The 21,252-nt window shown below is 43.9% G+C and overlaps 1 protein-coding gene and 1 long non-coding RNA gene across 4 annotated transcripts in view; both read left to right on the top strand.

The window, feature by feature from the left end:
• The window catches only part of LOC139795076 (uncharacterized), a 37,806-nt gene extending 26,896 nt beyond the window's left edge, over window positions 1-10,910 (top strand). Inside the window, exons 2-6 of one of the 2 annotated variants that reach the window (XR_011725372.1) lie at window positions 2,144-2,205; window positions 3,333-3,372; window positions 4,191-4,308; window positions 9,462-9,619; window positions 10,673-10,910. This is a non-coding gene — a long non-coding RNA (uncharacterized lncRNA). The remainder of the gene's footprint in view (window positions 1-2,143; window positions 2,206-3,332; window positions 3,373-4,190; window positions 4,309-9,461; window positions 9,620-10,672) is intronic. The other variant, XR_011725373.1, reaches the window with a different exon arrangement.
• Window positions 10,911-11,811: 901 nt separating this feature from the next.
• The window catches only part of KCNQ5 (potassium voltage-gated channel subfamily Q member 5), a 274,997-nt gene continuing 265,556 nt past the window's right edge, over window positions 11,812-21,252 (top strand). For both annotated transcript variants that reach the window (XM_071741555.1, XM_071741554.1), the window contains exon 1: window positions 11,812-12,796. In XM_071741555.1, coding sequence (XP_071597656.1) covers window positions 12,441-12,796 — 356 coding nt within the window. In that variant the 5' untranslated portion in view covers window positions 11,812-12,440. The remainder of the gene's footprint in view (window positions 12,797-21,252) is intronic.

Below are 21,252 nucleotides of genomic sequence, written 5' to 3'. Positions count from 1 at the left end.
TTCCACTGTTCTGCTGCCTTTGTACCAGCCTCTTTCATCAGAGCATGCATTTTAATGAAAAAAACATTACAGTAAACAATTTGAGAAGACTCAGAGCAAGGGATAGATAAAACCTGGCTTCAAAAAAGCAAAAGCCTAGGAATGTTTTCCAATGGGAAGCAATTAGAACAATACAAAAAAAAAAAAAAAAAAAAAAATGTAGGTGTTACTGAATGCTACAGGAGGTAAACAGAGGAGTGAAGCCATGGAAACCACCACTCTGGCAGCTCTCCTCTGATGGAACGTGCAGAACCTCGGAGGGATGGAGCTTCCCAACCTGCATCTCATTCCTTCCTCTGCTTCCTGCTTCCTTCCTCTTCAGTCTTGAAGTGAATCATCATCAGTGAACTGTCAATCAATATTCCTCTCCAGGGATACAGTTCTGAAGCTTTTGTCAATAAAGATAAGCACGGTCTTCCTCCCACAGAATTACTAGGTCCTAGTGGCCTGAAGCTGCAAATCACAAGACCTATCATTTCTTTCAAAAAGTTTGAGTCCTACTTGAAATTGTGGACTAGCCAGCACATGACCACAGCAAATTGTCACAGTTTTAAATAGGGCAAACACAACTTCTGAAAATAAACAGAAAAGCTGACAGGCAATGTATGCAAATGAGCCAAATACATTAATATATTTGTTTTCACAATTTATAAACAGGTACTAGCAAATAAATAGAACTTACAAAATACAATGCTCCATTGCATTCATGTTAATCTTGCTTGATGAAAGAACCACATGTGGTATATAAAAACCAAAAATACCAAGAGGTGCTCATTACTGATGTTATTCCACAGAAATTAGCACAGACACAACAGGGATGGAGTCTGGAGTAGCATCTCTCCTACCCTTACTGAGATGACTACTAATTAAACAAACTCCATTCAACGTTTTTTTCCTGCAAACCCTAATCCTCTTAAGATGTAACCACTTGTGGCATTCAATAGAGATTAACTTAAGCCTATTTTAAAACACTTGAGACCTAATACAAAATGGTATTACAGAAACACATGAAATACCTCAAAAAGAGAGAGAAAAGAAACACAGACACTGTTTACCATGGATAAACCATTGCTGGCTGTATAAACTCAACACATTCACACAATTAATATTTTGGAAAATCACATAAATAAATGTCTGAAATATAGTTGTTTCAGCATACTGTTATACTGATAATTCTTTATGTATCTGCTCCCTTCAGGAAATAGCTCAAGATTGGCAATGGTTATAAACCATGTTGTAAGCAGTTACAGAAGTATTTAATGATAACAGCATTGAATTCACGTTGAACAAATTTAACAAAAAGATGCTTTTTTTCCACAATGTTTTCGCCATCGCTGGCACATGAGTCCAACCACAATCCGTGATGGTGAAGGGACTGCATGGATAGAGAAGCTCTACTTTTGGGAGGGTGTTGGGGTGGGGTGGAGTTTTTGGGAGGCGGGGGGAGTGTTTTTTTATGATGATTGCATCGATTTTTCTTCGAAATTCCTTGGATCAATCATTCAGCAGTTACTTAAAGAGTCACATTGCATGTGGGGAAGAGTCGGGGTGGTGGGGGGAGGGTGGGTCCTGCCATCCTCCTTGGGATTTCGCTCCCTCCCTATCTGTTGCCACCGTGTCCCCCGAGGGCTGATGCTGGGGGGGCTCCGAGCACCCCGTCCCGCCACGGGCCACCACTGCCACCTGCTGAGGGCACCGAGATACTGACGATCCCGGCTCCCGGAGGTCCCCCCCGGTGCCCCGGAGGCCGCGGGGGCGGCCTCCGGGGCACCGGGGGGGACCTCCCGGAGCCGCGCGGTGCGGAGGATGCGCCCTCAGCCCCCACACGGAGATGCAGGCGTTTCACCGACATCATCGCAGCTCTAAGGACGGTGTCAAAAAAAGCTAAATTTAGGGCTGTCGGGTTTCTTTCCATTCCCCCCCGGGCAGCTGCTGAGTCTCCCGGCTCCGGTCTCCTAAACCGTGTGGTTTAAGAGGTTTTTTTAAGCGCGGAGAAAAGATGTTTAGTGGTTTCCTGACCGCGGGGCGTTTCCACAAGGTGTGTTTTGCTGTAAATAGTACCCTTCTGTAAAGTTTTTTTGTTTTTTTTTTTTTTTAATTTCAGAGGTGTGCTTGAGGAAGCAGAGGTGGTGGTTCAGTGGGCAGCAAATAATTATGCAAGAGGAGGTAAGGTTACACGGTGGAAATTATTACTCCTAACTAATGCAGTGCATGGAACCAAAATGCCTTTAATAGGGCTCCTCTGCCAAAAGCAAGGCACGAAAGAGATCATCAAATAATGTATCAGAGAAAGAAAACCTCTTGGTTTCATAATGGGGAATAAGATCTTAATCAATATCACTTGGGGACTAAAGCAATATCACTTGGGGACTAAAGCAACATTCTGAAATTATTATCAGCATTGCAAAAGCTCCTCTTCATCAAAAATAAAGTCAGTAATTCTTCATGAGGTGAACAGAACTAAGCCATAAAATGTTTGTTGCTCTCTGGGGCTCATTAGTTTCACCAGGAAACTGCCTCCACTACCACGCTACTCAAGTGTACAGATTCTCTCTGGTAACAGAGAGGTGTCCTTATCTGTATGGATTTAAATATGGAAAGAGATGGTGAATGGAAAGAACAACTTCAATCAGGTATTTTAAGTTACAACTGAATCGTGGTTGTGGTTTTATGGCTGCCACAGCATGCTCTGCAAAATGTTCCAAAATAACCATCTCTGCACTTGTAACCATTTCTCCCTTCTGCTCCAGTAAAACCTTCAGAGAAAAAAAAAGAAAAAAAAAAAAAAAAAAAGTTAGCCATCAGGCTCTAACAAACAAATCTAACATAAGGAGGATGGGACCATTTTGTGATAACCATTTCCAACCCACTTATAAAACTACTTTGTTGATCTTATTGTGTCATTATCACCTATGCCATCATTTCTCTGTGAGATACCTAAGACTTTTACATCCAGTACATGATCTTCACACTATAAAAAAAAATCTATAATCATATTTTTATAGTGTCTTACATTTCTACTTTCTCTCTTCATTGCAATGATAGGACACCTGCTTCTATAAACCAATCTAGATAATATGTCATATCTCTCCTCAGCAGCTACTGCACACATGATATAGGAAACTCTCCTGCTACTGGTTACTCATTAAAGTTAAGTGATAGGGATCCACATAGCAAGGTTAAATTTCAACACTTTAAACCCTGCTGAAAGTTGTTAATAATAATGTTTAATTTTCATTCCAAGCATTTGTGGTGTCATCAGCTTGAGCCTGTTATTTTCTTTTTCTCCTTAGATGGAACCAATGAACCTCCCTGCAGAACAACAGTCTTCAGGTAGAGTAACAAAATAGAGGCAGAATTTGACCCCTGCATAAATTAAAGAACCTAAATGGTTTTCATGCGAATGTCCTATTAGCCAGAGGGGAAGTCTAATCAAGATTTTCAAAAAAGGTTTAGAGATGTTAACATCCTAGAGAAATGCTAACAGAAACAGTTTTCAACCAGGAGCACTCAACACTTCCTTAAAATGGTCCTCTATGCTGGACAACAAAATATCTACTATCTTATTAAAAAATAAAACCTTTGAAAGAGTTGGGGTTGGGTTAGGGTTAGGGTTTAGGGTTTAGGGTTTAGGGTTTAGGGTTTAGGGTTTAGGGTTAGGGTTAGGGCCTTTTTATTTGGAGAAAATCAGGTTTGCAATCACTCAGTCTCCTGATGCTGAAATGTGTTGCTGCAAAAAAAATTCAGCCAAGCTCAAACCATTTCAAAGGAAAAGAAAGAAATGAGAAAAGGAAGGGTGTTTGCTATGGTAGAGAAGGCTGAAGAAAGGAAGGGGAATTCAATGGACTGTAGAGTGGTGGGACCCACGAGTGAGACAGGGCAGGCATCTGGCCCTGTGCTGTTTCTCACAGTTATGTTTGCATGGGACTCTGCTCCTTCTCTCTTTGCTCCCATCCCCCCCCTTTTTTAGAGAAGCAATTGGAGGAGCTATTACACCAAAGGCAGCAACCACTGCTCTCCTTTCAACCCTCTGCCCCCTGCACGTAGGTTTGTGATTTTGCAGCAGGGGCAGGATATCAGCAGTGACAGATGCTTCTGTGTCCTCACAGTATTGACCAGGTCAAACTTATCAATGGGTTTTTATTTCACAGGGTAGGTCATAAAGTATTCATTGCCCAAGGTCATCTAGACTCATGGAATAATTTAGGTTGGAAGGAACTTCTAGAGGTCATCCACTCCGACTTGCCCAGCAGATGGATCTTGCCAAAGGTATGTCAGGTTCTTTGAGGCCTACTAAGCTTTGAAAAACTCCAAGAACAGAGGTATCACCACCTCTATTGGCACCTTTTTTCCACCCTCATGGAAAAAAGTTGTGGGTTTTGGTTTATATCTTTATTTGTACATCTTGTTTCTCATGTAAATGCTGCCCTCATAAATCTGGCATTTGGCATTTACTCATGCTCTCCCCAACCCTACAAGGATATTAAAAATCACTTTTGGCTCATGGTTTTTCCTTGCAGACAATAATATATGTGGAAATATAAAACAAGCTAGCTTTGGATACATCCCAGCTTCTGGTTTATTCATCTTTTGAAATGAAATAGCCACCTCCAGCTTTCCCTAGGAAGACAGCTGTTAGACCAACCCTGTCAGCTGCATAGGAGAAAGTCCTGTTCCCTGCTATCATCTTATTCCCCATGTTTATGATTTATTCCTACTTGCCTGTTCCTGTAAATTTATCTCATTATTGTTGTCTTTCAGCCTCACTAGAATGCCTAAGTTTCTCTTAGCCTTTGCTTTCTTGTTTTTCATCTTTCTCCTGCTGGAAATTTTTGAAGTGCATGGGTTAGGAGTGTGCTGGGTAAGTCGGGTGCTTGACCATGCCCATGGAAGCTTAAGCACATCCTGACTGATGTGCTATGGTTTCAACAGTTCTGACTGAATCTCATTACTCATCCAGCAGGAGCTCTTGAGGACCCTACTGACCTTAGACATTCTCCCCTCCACCTTTACAGTTTACCTAAATAATCGCACTGAAGCCACCAGGAATGCAGCAGCAGAAAGGAGGAGCCCCAAGCACAGAATTCCTACACAAGGTTTCCAATGGCTGGCTCTCCTCTGATACACTAATGGAAACACATGCTGTCAGAGGTCCTGTCTATGCCAGCTTTCTGTGGTACCTCGATCTTACAAATAAGTTCTTGTTCTATCATGTAGGGAACTCAGGAGGACACATCTTAATCAAATTATTTGAGGATCATAGATGCTGTCACATTTGAACTGGCATATCAAAAATGTTTTAATAGCTTCTATGCAAAAAGGCAGCAAATTATTATTTTTTAAAATGTGCATGAAGAATTAGGTTGCTGATTAACTAATTTAGGAAAAATGTTACTCCAGGTACAATGAATTACAGTAATTTAGTTTTGAGTTCTGTATTTATGCTGTGAATAAAGTCTACGACACAAGAGCATTTGTATGCAAGATGAACATCTTTGAGAATATTAAATCACTCCTAGGTCTCAACAGAGACTTTAGATGCCAGGAAACTCTGTTTTTTAGTCCCTAAAATTTTAAGGCTTGTACCAAGAGCAGAAACCACGCTCCTATGTTAGGACTCAGCCATCTCAATAATGCATGGAGCATACAGGCACTGCCACATGAGGCTCGCTGAAGACAGGACATCAGACAAGACACCTTCTATACTGGCCAGGAACATGCAGAGGGAATCTCCTCTTGTGTCCTATGTGTGAGATTAGCAATATGGCCCACATATCCTAGTGGTCAAAGGTCAGAGTATTCCCTCCAGCCTCAGCATGGCTCTGCTGCCCAGGAGCAGCACCTAGAGATGTTCAGCATGTCTGAAGCACAAGCACCCGGAGATATGAGCACCTGAAGCAGTGGGGGCTCTCCACGCTCCTCTGCACTGATTTTCTTTAATTTGGGGAAGGCCAGAGAGAGCACAGGTGAGCACATCTCCTGTATCTACAAGTTAGTCTGCAGTAAGAAACAGTATAAAGGCAAATTTTGTTCCTCTTGGCTCACGTAAATACTGACAGTCTTCTAAATAATTTCTGAAGGAAAAAAAAAAAGTATTATACTGAAATAGTACTGTCAGAAATTTCAGCTTCTCAAAGATTAGCCACAGCTGAACAGGAATTTTCAAAATCAGAATGGAAAAGCTGTGCAGAGAAGGGAAAGAGAAGGCCACAAGTTCATGTCTGGCAAAAAAATGAAGGTCACTATAGTCTAAAGGAAAAGCTCATAATGAGGTACCTCAAAATATCAGCCACCAGCTCCTTTCAGGTACACCTTTAGAAGATCCAATGCACAATTTAAGACTATTTATTGCTGTGCCTTAAAGGATTTTTGTTGGCTCAAGCTGAGCTTTCACAGAATATTCTGACCTTACTGGGTTTCTTGGGGTCTTCTACAGCTGTGACCATGCCTGCCCACAGGATGTGCCAACTTGCAAGCTAACCAAATTGCACTCTTCTCTTTGATAACAAACAGTTCTGAAGACAATATCACAAGGATCCCAGGGATGACTTTTCTTATTTAGAGACTGTGTTTGGCTACAAAATACTGTGTTAAACATTAACATTTTTGGATTGGTATAATTTCTCCAAAACTTCTAGTTATTTTGGAGAATACGGTTTTGAAAATCCAAATATTTTGAGAAATGAAACTTTTCCAACTGAAAAGATAGTTCATCATCTCTTCTATTTACATATTCCCAGCTCCTGTATGGTAAACTGCTCTCCACTTCTCAGTATAGACACATCTCTTTTTTTTTTTGTCTTTTTTACTTTTTTAAAGGCCGAGTGCTTTGGTTTCAGAAAGTGAGAGAGTGGAAGTGGTCTGTGGACTGGAAGTGCCTTTGCAGGGGGCCCTGCAGCTGTGGCAGAGTTGGCACCATTCAAGACATATGGTCTTGTTTTGTCACCAGACTGTTTGCTCAGGAGTCCAGATAGCTGAATCACAGAGGGAGTAGGCTTAGGAAGGAAGGAAGAAAAGCACCACAAAATACCCAAAACCAGAGCTACCAACAAGAAAAAAAAAAAAAAAAAAAGAAAAAAAAACAAAAAAAACCCCAAACCAAACAACAGAAAACAAAAGAGAAAGTAAAAGAGATGAACAGAAGAGCCATTTAAGAGAAAGAAAAGAGAGGGAGAGAGGGTGTTGGGGGCTTGCAATGACTTTACAGAGTAGCATGCCTGGTTAGATGTTTAGTTAAGTAGGACTCAATGGAATCATTTATTTTCTTATCAGGGATGAGTATCTGATGAGTGACAGTAAATATTTGATGTCAGGAATTTAGATGTTCATTTTGCTAGAATGGCCAGACAGCACAGAAGCAAGACCAAGGATTTCTGCTGCTGAGCTGGACCAGCCAGGGACAGGAGGCCAAACTCCTCCTGTAGCTGGGCAGGAGCAAGCAGGTCCTGGCAGAGGAAGGGGCCCACTGGAACACTTTGGGAGTTGGCCATGTTTTTTATAGATGTGTTTTGAGTACACCTCCAGCCAAGAAAGCACAAACAATGTGAGTGAGCCATTTGTGTCTTCTACTCCATTTAAAATTTAACCTGTGTTGGTAATAGCCCTGTGGTATTATCAGTGCTGGCCATGGTCTGCTTGGAATGAAAATCTCATCTCAGGACAGCAATTTGTGGAGACAGATCTTCCTCAGAGTTATCAACCTTGTAGCAGTCTTAACAGCAAGGTCAACACATAAAAGGAACATCAAAAGTAAATTACTTTTGAAGGTAGCCCCTTGAGTTTAAGGTTAAGGGATCTCATGAAGAATGCATAGGGAAGGTCAGGCAGTCCTTTCTGCTGGGTTTAGTGAATGAATACTTTGTGCTACTGACAGTCTTGCTTCATTTATGTGAAAAAAGCTTGCAGATAAATATTCCAGTATCTTTGAAAATTAATGTAATATATATAATATTCCATCATTTTTTAATAATAATACCAAATCCTCACTACAGCTGCTGGCACTCTACATGAGCTTGTAATTACACAGCTTGTAATATGCATCCTAACAGGTTGCTCACCTCATCTGACATTTTGCTAATGATTTGTTATGCAATAGTGATGCTCGATTTGGGTTTTTCTGGAGATAAACACCATATATTACAGGCCACAGAACAGGTTGACACAACAAATGAATTGTTCCTAACACCTAAGTGCTTTGAAAACTTACTCCAGACTCTTGTATGCTTGGTGCCAAGAATAGCTACATGTATCCCCTCCTCCATATAATTAGATGGAAAGCTAAAAATCTTCCGAAGAGGTGCAAAACTAGAATGCACATGATACCTGAGAGTATTATATAACACAAAAAGGTTATTAACCAGCAACTCGAATGAACTCAAAACATGATACTGTGGTAAGCTGACCTTTGAAAAGGGTTGCTACAAAGGTCCTCTGGCTCCTTTTCTGTTTCAAACAGAAATGGTGGGTATGTGATTTGTACTGCTCCCTCTTTGAGCACCTTACACTGTTCATGAACTCATGCTAATGATCCCTCTATGAAAGTATTGCTACCACCCCTCGAAGAATTGCTGCCACCCCCTTGTCACATAGATGTAATTGAGGCACAAAGCCAGATCTTTCAAATCCATGTGAATACTAAAAGCTGCATATGGGTTTTCAGCATATACCCCTGGTTTTCAGCAACTTGGTGAGCATCTGTCAGTGGCCTGAAGCAACTCTGTGCTGAGGTACTTTGGACTTGATGTAGGCAGCTCTCAGCTCCTATCTGGCTTGGAAGGACAGAGCAAGGCAGTGAACTGAACATCCTGAACTCCAGGCAGTGCCCTCCAGCCCAGCCCAACCAGTCTTCTTTTTTTCCCTTTGGCTTTGTCCTGTAACAAGGTTTTTCTACTAATATCCATACTGTGTCACAATTACACCAGTGTGTTTCAGTATTCCTGTCATTTAGCTGCAAATTTAGATTTGTGAAGGCCTGCTTTAACTTCTAGTGTGGCTAGCCCCAAAATCAGAGTATAAAAGTCTTAGAAAATAAGTTCACATGCTGTTGCAAAAACTTCTTACCAGTCAGGGAATAAAGGAATATCATTGCTGTTTAAATTATTTCATCTTTTTTGTTTTTATTAAAATGAAACCCAGAAACACTGATTTAAGACAACATATCCCAAGTAACACTTTGGAAAGAACCCATTTAAAGTCCCAAATATATGTTCCATTTTGTTCCAGCTCAAGTATGGTATCACCTGATCCTTCCACAAGTAAGGATATATAACATTTGATGTATACATTTGGAACAATGCAATGTGATCTTAAGACCTTTGATTTACAGTTGTGGAAGAGGATGTTGTTGGCACTTGCCATAAGGCATGGCCATGACTACTCCCCAGCTGCACTTTATCATGCCATTTTCCTGCTCCTGCCTGCAGGTGGGATAGACTGTACCTGCAGCCTGGAGAAGTCAAGACTCCTTGAGATGTTCTTGCTTTGGAGATTTCGTCAAGTAGATCTTCTTACTGACACCTGAACCCACGGTGACCTTGGACCACACGGACATGCTAGAATTTCACACGACTCATCTCTGGAGGTATTATATAGTCAGAAGCCAAAATATTGGGGGGAATCTGTTGTCATTTAAATGTGGACCCGTATTTTGAAATAAATACTTAGAGGAGGAATAGCTTTTTTACATAGCACAGCCCCTCTGCCTCATAGCACAGCACCCAGCTGCCTGAGTGCTAATAATTTACTTGGCATTCAAGGAGTGTGTTGTGCCCTGGTTATCTGACATATGAACAAGTGGGAATAATTACCATCAATCTCTTCTCATAATACATACTACTCAAAGCAATATTTAATAAAAGAACTGGGAAAATACTTTTGCTCACATACTGTAAAAATAAAATACTCAATTTTTCACTAAGAGTACTACTTATATTTGCTTCTAGCTGTCCTGGCACCTGTGGCTACTTTTCATTTCTGGTCCATACTATTTGTGCTCACAGCCTGCTCTCCTCCTATTTAAATTAATGGATGACTTTAAGCGCCACTAGAGGGCACAGAATTATAACAGTATTTCTTGGTGGATCCTAAAGAGCACACTACGAACAAGAGTTTCATTGTTCATTGTCCAAAACCTCAGTTTAAAGCCTCGATCCTGTCAACAGAGATGCACTCGTGTAGTTCTCCTGCAATTAAACAAAGCTCAGGGCTGAGATCCTGTGGGACAGAGGCCTCAAGGAGTGGGGTGGGACCACGTGCTCTGAGTTGAAGGACGGTTCCTCTTTCTGGAACTTGAGTGCCAGCCCTCCAATATTTTACTCAAGTGACCAAGGCCAGTAAAGTATAAATCTAAGCCCGATTCTGGATGCCCAGCTGATGTAAGGTATGCTGTACGCCTTCAGCTGTTAATGTCTGCATAGGGATGAGAAAAAGGAAGAGTATAAACACTGGCATATCAAACCAGGGAAATGCAAACAAGTAGTAAATGAAGGATTAACTAACTCAATTTCCAATTCAAAGAAAGAGGAGTAGGTATGTGCCACTGGAAAGCTTTAATATTAATGGCGTTGCTGTGGATACTTGTATCAACTCCTTAACATCTGTCTTGACATGTGCGCTGTTCCTGCCATCCCTTAAGACGAGTGTGAGTGACCACCGGGGTTCACACGTTAGACAGTTCCTGTTTGAAGCTGCCTGCAGTGAAGGAGGAAGTGCACGGAAAAAAGAAGATTATGCTCTTTTATTTACAGACAACTGATTGAATGGCTCTGGAACACTGTAGCACTACGTTAGAACTGTCGATGTTGCCATGTCGTGTTAGTAAAATCCTATGTCCATAGCCATAATATGGTGTCTGCTTACTTATTCTTTTCTGGAACTTGGTGTGTTTATCAAAGGCTTGAGAGACGGCCTCTTAACTAGCCGGTACGAAAGAAGAAAATCCCAAATTTAATCTATTTTCTGAATGCCTCTATTGATTTTCGCATAACATCAGGGTCCACATTGAGACTTTTCGTTAACCCTTCACGAATTAGCGTCACCATTTCACATTGCAGTGCCCAGGCTGCAAAATCAGTGACACGCATTTATTTTCCACGAACTCGGTGGCCGAGGGCGCGGGCGGCGGCTCTCCCCATCCCCCGGGCAGCGGGGGGCTCCCGAGGCATCCCCCGGGGAGCGGCAAGGGCAGCCGCGAAGGGCCGGAGAAAAGGGAGGGTGGTGACCAGGGCTGTGCTCCCGCCGAACACCGGCAATAAACGGCGGCCAAAGCTCGGGGAGGGGAGGCGCGGAGGTGGGGTGGATTTCTTTTTTTTTTTTTTTTTTTTTTTTTTTTTTCCGCAAGCTCACCTTGATGCGGCGGGGAGTTAAAGGCCCGCTCTCGGCAGGGGGAGCTTTGTTTTCTCGGCACAGCCCGGGCACCGAGCGGCGGCACCGCTGCGCTCCGGCCGCACCGCGCCGGAGCAGGAGCAGCCGGCGACTGGAGGGGAGACCGCAGGGCGGGCAGCCCCCGCCGCCACCACCACCACCACCACCACCACCACCACCACCACCGCCGCCGCCGCCGCCGCTGGGATTTGCTCTCTCGCCGCCGCGCAGGGCCGGGGTACGGCGGAAGCGCCGAAGCGGCGTGCCGGGCTGCACCGCCCCCCCGGGGGGACACCCGGCGGCTCGCCTGCTCTGCCCCGCCCGGGCCGGCCGCCCTCCCCGTCCGCAGCGGGGTCCCGCCGCCGGTCGAACCTCCCCCGCGCTGCCGCCGCCGACACTGACGGCAGTTTTGTTACTTTCTCGGACTTAAATGGACATTTCCTGGGAGCGCGCGTAGCCCGCGGGCGCCGCGTCCCGCCAGCCGCTCGCCCCGCCGCGGGCACCGCCGCTGCCTTTGCCGTTTGCGCCCCGGGACGCGGAGGCTCCCGGGTGCGCGGCCCCCGCCCGCCCGCCTTTCTGACCGAGTTTCTCCGCCGCTGGGAGCGAGAGCAACAGCTTGCCCGGCCCGCCCGGGCCAAGTGCGGCGGAAAGCAGCGAGGGAACGGGCGGCGAAAGGCACCGCCGAGCCGCGGCCCGCAGCCCTCGCCCCCGCGGCCTCTCCGCCGGCGCTGCGCGGAGCTGCCCTCTCGCCGCCCCGTCCCGGGCCGCGGGGGCCGGCGGCGGGGCCCCTCCGCCCGGGAGAGGAGCGCGCCCGGGGGGGCGCCCGCTCCCTCGCCGGGGCCCCCGCGAAGCTGCCGCAGCCCGGCCCGCCTCGCCGGGCGCCCAAAGTGGCCCGCGCCCCCGCGCCCCGCGGGCACCGCCCGGAGACCCTCTGCTCCCGCTGCCTCCTGCGGCCCGCCGCCGCGGGGTGCCTGGCCGCTGCCGCCCGCGCCCTGCTCCGACGCGGCCCCGGCGCCCGCCCCGGCGCCCGGGGTGATGCCATGCCCCGCAACCACGGCGGCGGGGAGGAGGGCGGCTCCGCGGGGCTCTGGGTGAAGAGCGGCGCGGCGGCGGGCATGAAGGATGTAGAGTCGGGCCGGGGCAGGGCGCTGGCGAGCGCGGCGGCCCGCGGCGACGGCCTGCTGCTTCTGGGTACCGGCGGCGCGGCCGCCCCCGCCGGGCTGCGGGAGGGCCGCCGCGGGAAGCACGGAGCCCGCATGAGCCTGCTGGGGAAGCCGCTGTCGTACAGCAGCGGGCCGAGCTGCCGCCGGAACGCCAAGTACCGCCGGCTGCAGAACTACCTGTACAACGTGCTGGAACGGCCCCGCGGATGGGCCTTCGTCTACCACGCCTTCGTGTGAGTACCCACCCCGCTCCCCTCGCCTCTCCTGCCGTCCCGTCCCCTCCCGCCCGTCCCCTGGGTCGCCGCCCGCACCTGCCCTCGGCCGGGGTCTCTCGCACCTTCCTTCCTCCCTCTCCGCTCCCCAACCATAGCTCCGCGGCCGGCGGCTGATGCCTGGGGAGGACAAGCACCCCTCGAGTCGTGCCGAAAGTGCCCGGGAGGCATGAGCGGAGGTGGGGGAGCCGCTGCCACCTGCGGCGCGGCCCTCGGCGGGCGACGGAAAATCCGTTCAGCCCTCGGTGGGTGGTGATGGGGGGAGAAACAGGATTCACCCGGGCAGAAAGAGCCGGAGATCACGGCGGAAAGCACATGGTCGCTTGTCTCCCGGGCTCTTGAAGGCGCGGGGTGGGGGGTATCGCGGCGCGCCCACAGCGGCCGCTCCCGAGGTTAGACGGGGCGAGGGTTCTCGGCCGCTCCCGGGACCCTCCCCGCGTCGCCGGTGGGAAACCCGCGGGGTGCGTTTTGTTTCGCGGACACCGCGGTTGGAAAAGTTAGCGCTGCGGAGCCGCACGGCGCGTCTCTCCTTCCCGATGGTTTCCCGGCGCCCGTGGTGCCCCCCCCCCCCCCCCCCCAGAGTGAGGGGATTGCGGGGAGTGTTGCGGGGGGGCGGCATGGGCCCCACCGCCTACCTACCCACGAGTGTCATGGCACCGCGGGATGCTGAGACCCGGGTGCGTCCACCTGCTGCTGCCTGCAGCGCCGGGGCCACCCCCTGAGGCAGGGCTCAGTGTCCCGGCTTCTGCACCCACAACCCGCTTCGCCTGTTTTTTGCCTTTTCCGGGCTTTTTCTTTTACCAAGTGACTTCTGCTGTCGCCCTCGTTCTGAAAGGGCCGGAGACTAAACTACACGTCCCATCGCATTGCTCTGCGGAGAGTGGTACCCTCACTGCACTGTCGAACTTGTGCTGCTTTACTGCCAGAGGCTGTTCTGTGTGAGGGGCACCGGAGATTGTAACTACTTAAAGTATCCCCAGGATCAGTGGTGTTCCTTAGCTCATTAGCAAGCTGCTATTTTTATGGGTTTCGGTAATATTCGGGGAAAGGCCCGACCCGACGCCACTCAGATGGCCGAGGAAGATGTGCAGTACAGGCTGGTAAGGAGTCACTGCACTGGATCATAGTCCTAGATGGAAACAAGGTGATAAATTGCAGAGGAAAGATGACAGGCATTAGTGTATCAGGGATATAATAGCTGGTATTTCTGTGTTTGACTGCAGAAGATACATCATAAATGCAGCAGAAGATTTAATTGATATGCTATAGGTAACTATTTCCATGATAGTTGCTGGAATCAAGCCAGTGGTTACCAGCAGCTTTGGTAAAAAAGCAACTGCTCCCTAAAAGCTGTTTGGTAGCACAAAGACTGCTTCTCTCCCAGCAGCAGGGGAATCCCCAAATCCTACTTTATTAGAGATTTTTATAAGTGAAAAAAATACTTTGCCAAAACCATGTCAGTCTGATTAATAAGATGCTTTGTGGGTAGATATATTTAGCAGATCAAAATTAGTATGGATAACAAGCAGTAGAAAGATGCTTAATATTGTATTTTATTCAGTAAAAGGATTTTTCTCCACTTAGAATTTCTGCTTGTTCTCTCTATTTTGCTGTGAAATTCAACACTTAAAGCTTGAAATTTCTTCTTGGAGGATGTTTGTGTGGTACATTTTAGTGCCTGGGTTCTTACAGGTGTCATCCTTGTCACAGATGGATGTCATTTAATGTTGTGAGAATTACCAAAGTGTTTTCTAGAAATTATTTTACTGCAATGCCTGATGTTGCCATACAGAATCTGTAAACTGTAGTTTGGGCCCTTTCTCTTTGGGATCACGATGAAAATCATTGAAACAAGTAAAGCTTAAGTTGGGAATGAGGTTGACAAGTTTAAACCTCAAAAAGTAAATTTCCAAACAGAGTGAAGTCATGACACAGCAGCACTGTAAACAAGGAAGATTGCCAGCTGCGTTTAGATAATTGCCTGCATAGAAAGAGTGCCAATTTTAATTTTTAATTGCAAATGGCAATTTTGGCAGTTGTAAATGCCAACATTATATCTTTTATCTGACTAGATCTGTGTGAAAGAGCTTGAAACATTACTGTAATATAAAGGCACCTAGTAATAATATTACCTTTAAGCATCTTTCACTGCTACTGCATTTAAGGTTCATTTGAAGTTCCATTGGATTTGACAGGCATCTTTATTGTCCACCTATAAATTATTTTAATATATTTATAGAATTCTGATTTAATGACGGCCAAATACACAGATTTTATTTTTTTGTGTTTCAGACTTGATTTTTTCTACCCACCTGATCAAATACAATTGCATCTTGGAAAATATACTTTCTTGCTAGATTAAAAACAAACAATAAACCCCAAACAAAAACCCAGCTATTTGAAAACAGAGAAACAAGTCTTCAGTCAAGTAGCTTAGGGCTGTGAAGACATTACTAAGTACATGGATGAGATGTCTGCTCCTACCTTTGGCAATCTATTCCTGACTGCAGAGGAGCCCGTTATAGCTTTGTACTATTTCTGTTCCAGGAATGGGGTATTTGGGGTGAGACCTTTTGCGTAGCTCACTGGTCTCCTGAAATGAAGCTCACTCTGACACACAGGTTAGAAGTAAGGCAAGGGTGGTTTCAGTGTTTCAGTTTAAAGCCTTTGATCTAGAAGTTTATTTAGGTTTGCCTGTTTGTTTTTTGAGATAAGAAGTGGGAAATCAAGCATCAGCTACAACTAAGAAACTATCCCAGCAGTGATGTTTTCATTTCTTGTATCTATAGGGGAAACTAATTGAGAGCCAAGAATTATGTGCAGTTCACTCTTCTTTTTTTCTTTTTCCCTTTCAAATAAGCCAACCACCTGAGGAGTGAGTGTTGAGACTTACGTTCAGAAGGCAATTGGTTAGTTTATTTGTAAATACAGCAGCTATTCTGCAAACTTCTGCTACTAGAGGAAGGATTTACTCTTGAGCAATGGCCTTTCCCTTCAGTAGAGTTGTGCTGGGCACTAAAGCCACAAATTACTTGGCTCTTTTATGTGCATCTCAGTAGCTCTCTGCATGGGAACCCTAGTTGAAAATATAGGAACTTTTCTATAGGAACTTTTCTATAAGTTTTTTAAAAACTGCCTTTGGTACCGCAGTCTTCTGTTCTTAATAATTCAGAAATACCAAAAAGATGAACACTTAGAAAACCAGAAAAGAGCATTCATAGCATTTGTGAGTAATGAGTCAGTAACTTAAACACCTGCTAGTAAAATATTTATGCCATGCCACATCACCTACACATGGAGCATGTGCATATTTAACATGCGTGCTCCTACATTAAAATGGTATTATAGTCACTTTTCAGTAGTATTGTCTTGAGATTTCTTTCTGTTGTTGCTTATTTAGCTTATTTTGGGTTGTTCAGTTGGATAAAAATGCATAGACATTGTCTTAGACTGATCAAAGGGGAATTCCAGATTTGTTGCAAATTTAACTCTGGGTTTCATCTTCAGTTGTCATAAGGATGTTGAATTATTTTTATTCTTAACTAATATTCTGAGGAAGAGATGGCATGAGAAAAAAATATTCCTCTTTGATACTGCTTATACTGGTAGGATATAATTAGTTGCATGATTTTCCTAATTTAACACGTTGGGTTTATTTCAGGGACAATAAAGTTGCTGTTTCTTACTGACTTTTTTGTAGTGTTTTCCATGCAGAAGTCTGTAACATTTGCTATGAGGGTGTCCTTCTCTTTACAAAGCCACCACCTTTTGCTCTGGAAGATTCTGAATAACAAATCACAGGGCTGGATGTGTGCACAAGGGCAGTATCACTTTACATGACCTGTGTTGATAGGTTTCCACGGGCATCCTCTGTTGGTCATTGCTGGAAACAGAACATACTGTGCTAGGTGAATTTCAGAGCCTGTATGATGTTTTTTGTGTCTTCTGCATTATTGATGGCAAGAGGTTTAAAAAATTATTTCTGAAAAAAGATGTAATGATGCCATCAAAGATTTATTTTAGTTTTCCAGATCTGCTGGCAAGGACATGGCTTACTAATGATCTAATGACTAATTACTAATGATCATGGGTATTGAACAGCAGCATCTTTGCATGGAAGCTAACAGTGTGGCATCATACTGTGCCATTGGTATAATTAGGGAAGTGCCACATTCTGATTAAAAAAATGATAATGTGCAACACCCTAATACTTGCTTTTTCACCTCCTGACAGGAATAAGGAGAAAGGATTTTATCTCATTATGTTACCCATCTCAAGGCATCTAATGAAGTAGTTCTGGGTGCTCTGTGAGTATTGGTGCTTTTATCTTTTCAAGCACCATTTCAGAGTCAAGATCTGATGTTAGGATAACAATATATTTTTATGTGCTTTAAAAAACAACAGCATGATATTTACAAATAATAAATAATGGGGTTGACAGCATACATCATGCACCAAAGCAAATCTGATTAGCTACTAAGGAGGTAAAAATTTTAAACTCTTTAACCGGAACACCTAAACTTTGGTAGGCATTTTTTTTCAGGGACAGTGAATCATGGTGGGTATTTAGATGCACTTCAGAATAAATCTGCAGAGGTTTGCTGCATCTGAGGCAGTGTGATTCTGTTAAATGTCTGCTTAAATGTTGCTGGGAAGGTACCTTTGGAAGTCCAACTGGAAGACACACTCTTCCTTGTTGTGTTAGCTGGGGTTTTTCTAGACAGGTCTTAAACTTCACTGCACTGAATTCCCACTGCCTTGCTGGTCAAGTTGCAGCTCTACAACGTCCACCTGTTGAAACAGAGAGGGTTTGGCACTGGAAGGGAAGAATGTGAGAACCATCTCAAACCTCCCAAGTGACAGCTTATGGTCACTGTCCCTTTAGATATCATCTGACTCTCACTTGCAGCTTCCCTTCAACTTGCTGTTAGATCACCCCCTTGCCAGACTGAACAAGCCCAACTCCCTCAACTTCTCTGTGTAAGACACAAGTTTGAGGCCCCTGACTGTCTTGGTTGCTCTCCTGTATCTCTTTCAGCTTCTGCACGTCCCTGTTCAGCTGGGGGGCACAACAGCTTGGGGTGCCATAGGGTGAGGCCATGTGGAGTAGTGGAAAAAAAAACAACTTTCTTCATCTTGCTGGCCCCACTTCTTTAGAATAGTTGTATGCTGCTTGCCTTACTTGTGATGAGGGCCTGCTCTTGGCTTGTAGCTCAACCTGCTGTGTCCACAGCCCAAACAGGAGGTTCCCAGCCTGTGTGGATGCATGGGATTATTCTGCAGGAGCTGCAGAGCTCTGCTTTTCTCTTAATTGGCCTTCCTAGGCTTTAATGTTCACATCCTGTATTTTCTTGTGCTGTCTTAGTCACTATACACTGACAAAGGAGGTGGACATAAAACAATCTTTAAAACCATTTGCACTTTCTCTGTGATTGGCAGAGAAGGTAAAATACTCAACTTATTTCCTCTTTTCCTGGTGGTATTGATGGACAGCAAGCCTCTCCTGGAACCCTGTCACAAGCAATAAAGAACATCCAGCTTCTCTTTTTCTCTTGGTTTTTGTTGGAGAGCTATTGCCTCCCTCAGGATTTTCAGTAGGTAAATAAAAGGAACATTTATTGTCTGATGTATACTTACCTTAGTAAGCCACTGTTTCACAATGTTTTTTTTCAGGCTTGATCTACTAAATTTTCTTGTTACCAGCCTTACTTTGTGATTCAGGAGTAGAGATCCAGTGGAAACAACTAATTTGGCATAAAAATCAAAAGTGATCCTCAGTGTCCTAGAAAAAAAGAGAGAAAAATGCTTGCTTTTGAGAAAGAGTAACCGAGAACTGGACTGGTGAAATTTCATGCACGCAGACAATCTTCAATTTGGCATTAAGTTTATTTCTCAGATTAGGATTAAGAACTGTGTATATGATTAGGAGAGTATTCCAGTGTTTTGATTTCCAATTGTCAAGTGAATGGACAACCTTTGCAAGCAGGGTGTTCTCCATTTCTTCCTCATCTTTAAGCTAGAAGTGAGATAAGAGCTTTCTTTATAATAGGAATATAATAAGAATATGTAAGAATATAATATAATAAGAAATTTGCTGTAATTTTCCCCTTCATGTAAATATTGTGTACTTAGCATTATATTTGGAGGTGAGAGTCCTACCTTGAAGTGTTTCTCTTTGTGTACCAGTCTTGGGAATGACATTTCTTCTCTTTCTTACTGAGTGTCATGTATGATGTGGGGACTCTTAATGAACTTTCTGTGGCCTCATATGGTGAAAGATGTTGCCTAAAATTAAAGGTGCTGTCCAGAGGCTGAGCAATCTATGAGTAACATAGCATTAAGTATGTGCTGTCTATGTTACTTTTTAGAGAATAGGAGAAAGATTTTAGAAATACTTTAATTGCCTGTGAGACAGATTTTTAGAGTGGGCTCTAGACAATAGCTTAATGAGCAAGACACCTTCCCCCCTCCCCCCAATATCTTTTAAGCTGCTTCTTTGTTTTTTAAAACAAAAGTAGAAGTTGTGATACCTACACAGACTTGGTGCTCTTTCCATTCTCCAGAACTATATTTTTAATAGCTACTGGCCATATTTTACTGTTGTTGTTTATAGCTTAATTAAGTTTCCTGAATTGGATGAAAGTTAAATGGAACTAATATTTTTTGCAATAACTGCAAATATTTTTCAAATCAACCAAATGGAATATCAATGTTCATTTAGTCATTAATAGTGATTTTCCTTTTCATGAGAATAAATATATTTACCAATGTTATTTAAAATGCAGTGAAACTTTTCTTCACAGTTTCAGTGGAAAGGAGAACTACATGGTTTCTGGCTTTAATATTCTTTTTATGGAGAAAATATATAGAAGGAAAAACTTTTATTTCCAGACGATGCAAACTCCTGACATTCCAGTAAAGCTTACTGCTGCAAGGTAGTTGTTTCTTAATAATTCAAAGGTAAAACTTAATTGCCAAGTGATTAACATTTTTATGTGGTTCGTTTCCGTTGCCATAAATGTCTGATGAGAATTAATGAAATTTGCACTGATTTTAATTGGAGCAAAAGTGAATCTTCTGTACAGATGGAGTAGAAAACATAACACTAATGAAAAATCTTTACCATGTAGATGTAATAGACATTATCTGGTACATTATTCCTAATGAGGCAGATGTTTACTCTTAAAATAAATGTTGCTTTTTCCCTTTGCAAACCATTAACACAACAGAGCATGCATTCTTCACTTTCTAAAATTAATGCTGATGTATTGAGATTCACTTCTAAATGTGTATTATATAAGCTATACTGAGCTTGGGCAAACTTGTATATTTTTTGCCTCCTCTCTTGTTTTCTCTAAGAGGTTTTTTTTGTTTGGTTGGTTGGGTTTTTTTAAGTTTTGTTTACAGATTTCCTGCAAGAGAGCAGGTGTAGATTACCCAAGGGATTGCCACCACAGGCCAGTTAAGGCAGAAAATTCATCAGCCGTACAGTTTATCAATTGCAAAATAGTTTCAAGCATTTGCTGTGTTCATGTGCAATGTAAACTTCCTTTAATGATATTAATTAAAAGTTCAAAGGCCATTTTGCAGGTCAGCTGCACTTAATCAAGATATATTTTCAATTTTCTGTTGAGCATTAGATTGATCTTGTGATAGGTGTCTGAGTTGCAGTGTAATTGCGTTACAGGAAGCTCAGCAAAACGTTCATCACTTTGGGCACTGAAGTGTGGTCTCAGGCAATGTCTTCCACTTGAAAGACTCTGTGATTAACTTCTTAATATATGAACTCTGTTCCAGTGATTCAGAGGTGGACACAGTGCTCCAGCTAAACATACCTGAATTTCCCTGCTTGGCTTTCACCCAAGAAAATCTTCAGACGTAAATGTGTGTTTATTCCTTAACAGAAATATGGACATAAATATATATGTAAGCATTTTCTTGGAGAGTGAATGATTTTCAAAGGCATGGAATAGCTGCAGCTTCCTTTCATTATTCTATTGTGCATTCAATATGTAATTCACTTTTTTTCTCCCCACTTTGTATAGAATGGAGTTTAACAAATGAATCACGCTCTTAAACTGATTGGAAGTAATGAAGAAAGGAAGTTCTGTACCTGCTCACTTCTTGATTTAAGCAATATACTCCTGTTTGTCTTGGCTTCCTTCTTGCTTTGAGACTCCCTCGTTCAACAAAGCAATCATGTTACTCCTTTCAAGATTTCTGTAGAGTTTTAATTATTTTATTGTAGTCATACCTCGTATCATATGCTAGCAACAGAGGGGTGCCAGGAGTCAGAACTGAGGGAGTAAAATCTTTCTGCTCTAAGAGGAAAAAATTGCTACTGAACACATTCAGATGCCTCCCTAGTTCACTAGCATCATAGATTGGAACATCTGCACACACCCTCTTGAGGTCAT

This window comes from Heliangelus exortis, chromosome 3 (genome assembly GCF_036169615.1).
Source record: "Heliangelus exortis chromosome 3, bHelExo1.hap1, whole genome shotgun sequence".
In the NCBI taxonomy this organism is placed as follows: domain Eukaryota; kingdom Metazoa; phylum Chordata; class Aves; order Apodiformes; family Trochilidae; genus Heliangelus; species Heliangelus exortis.
The sequence above is the reverse complement of the archived record's forward strand: the minus strand, read 5'-3'. Positions and strand labels throughout refer to the sequence as shown.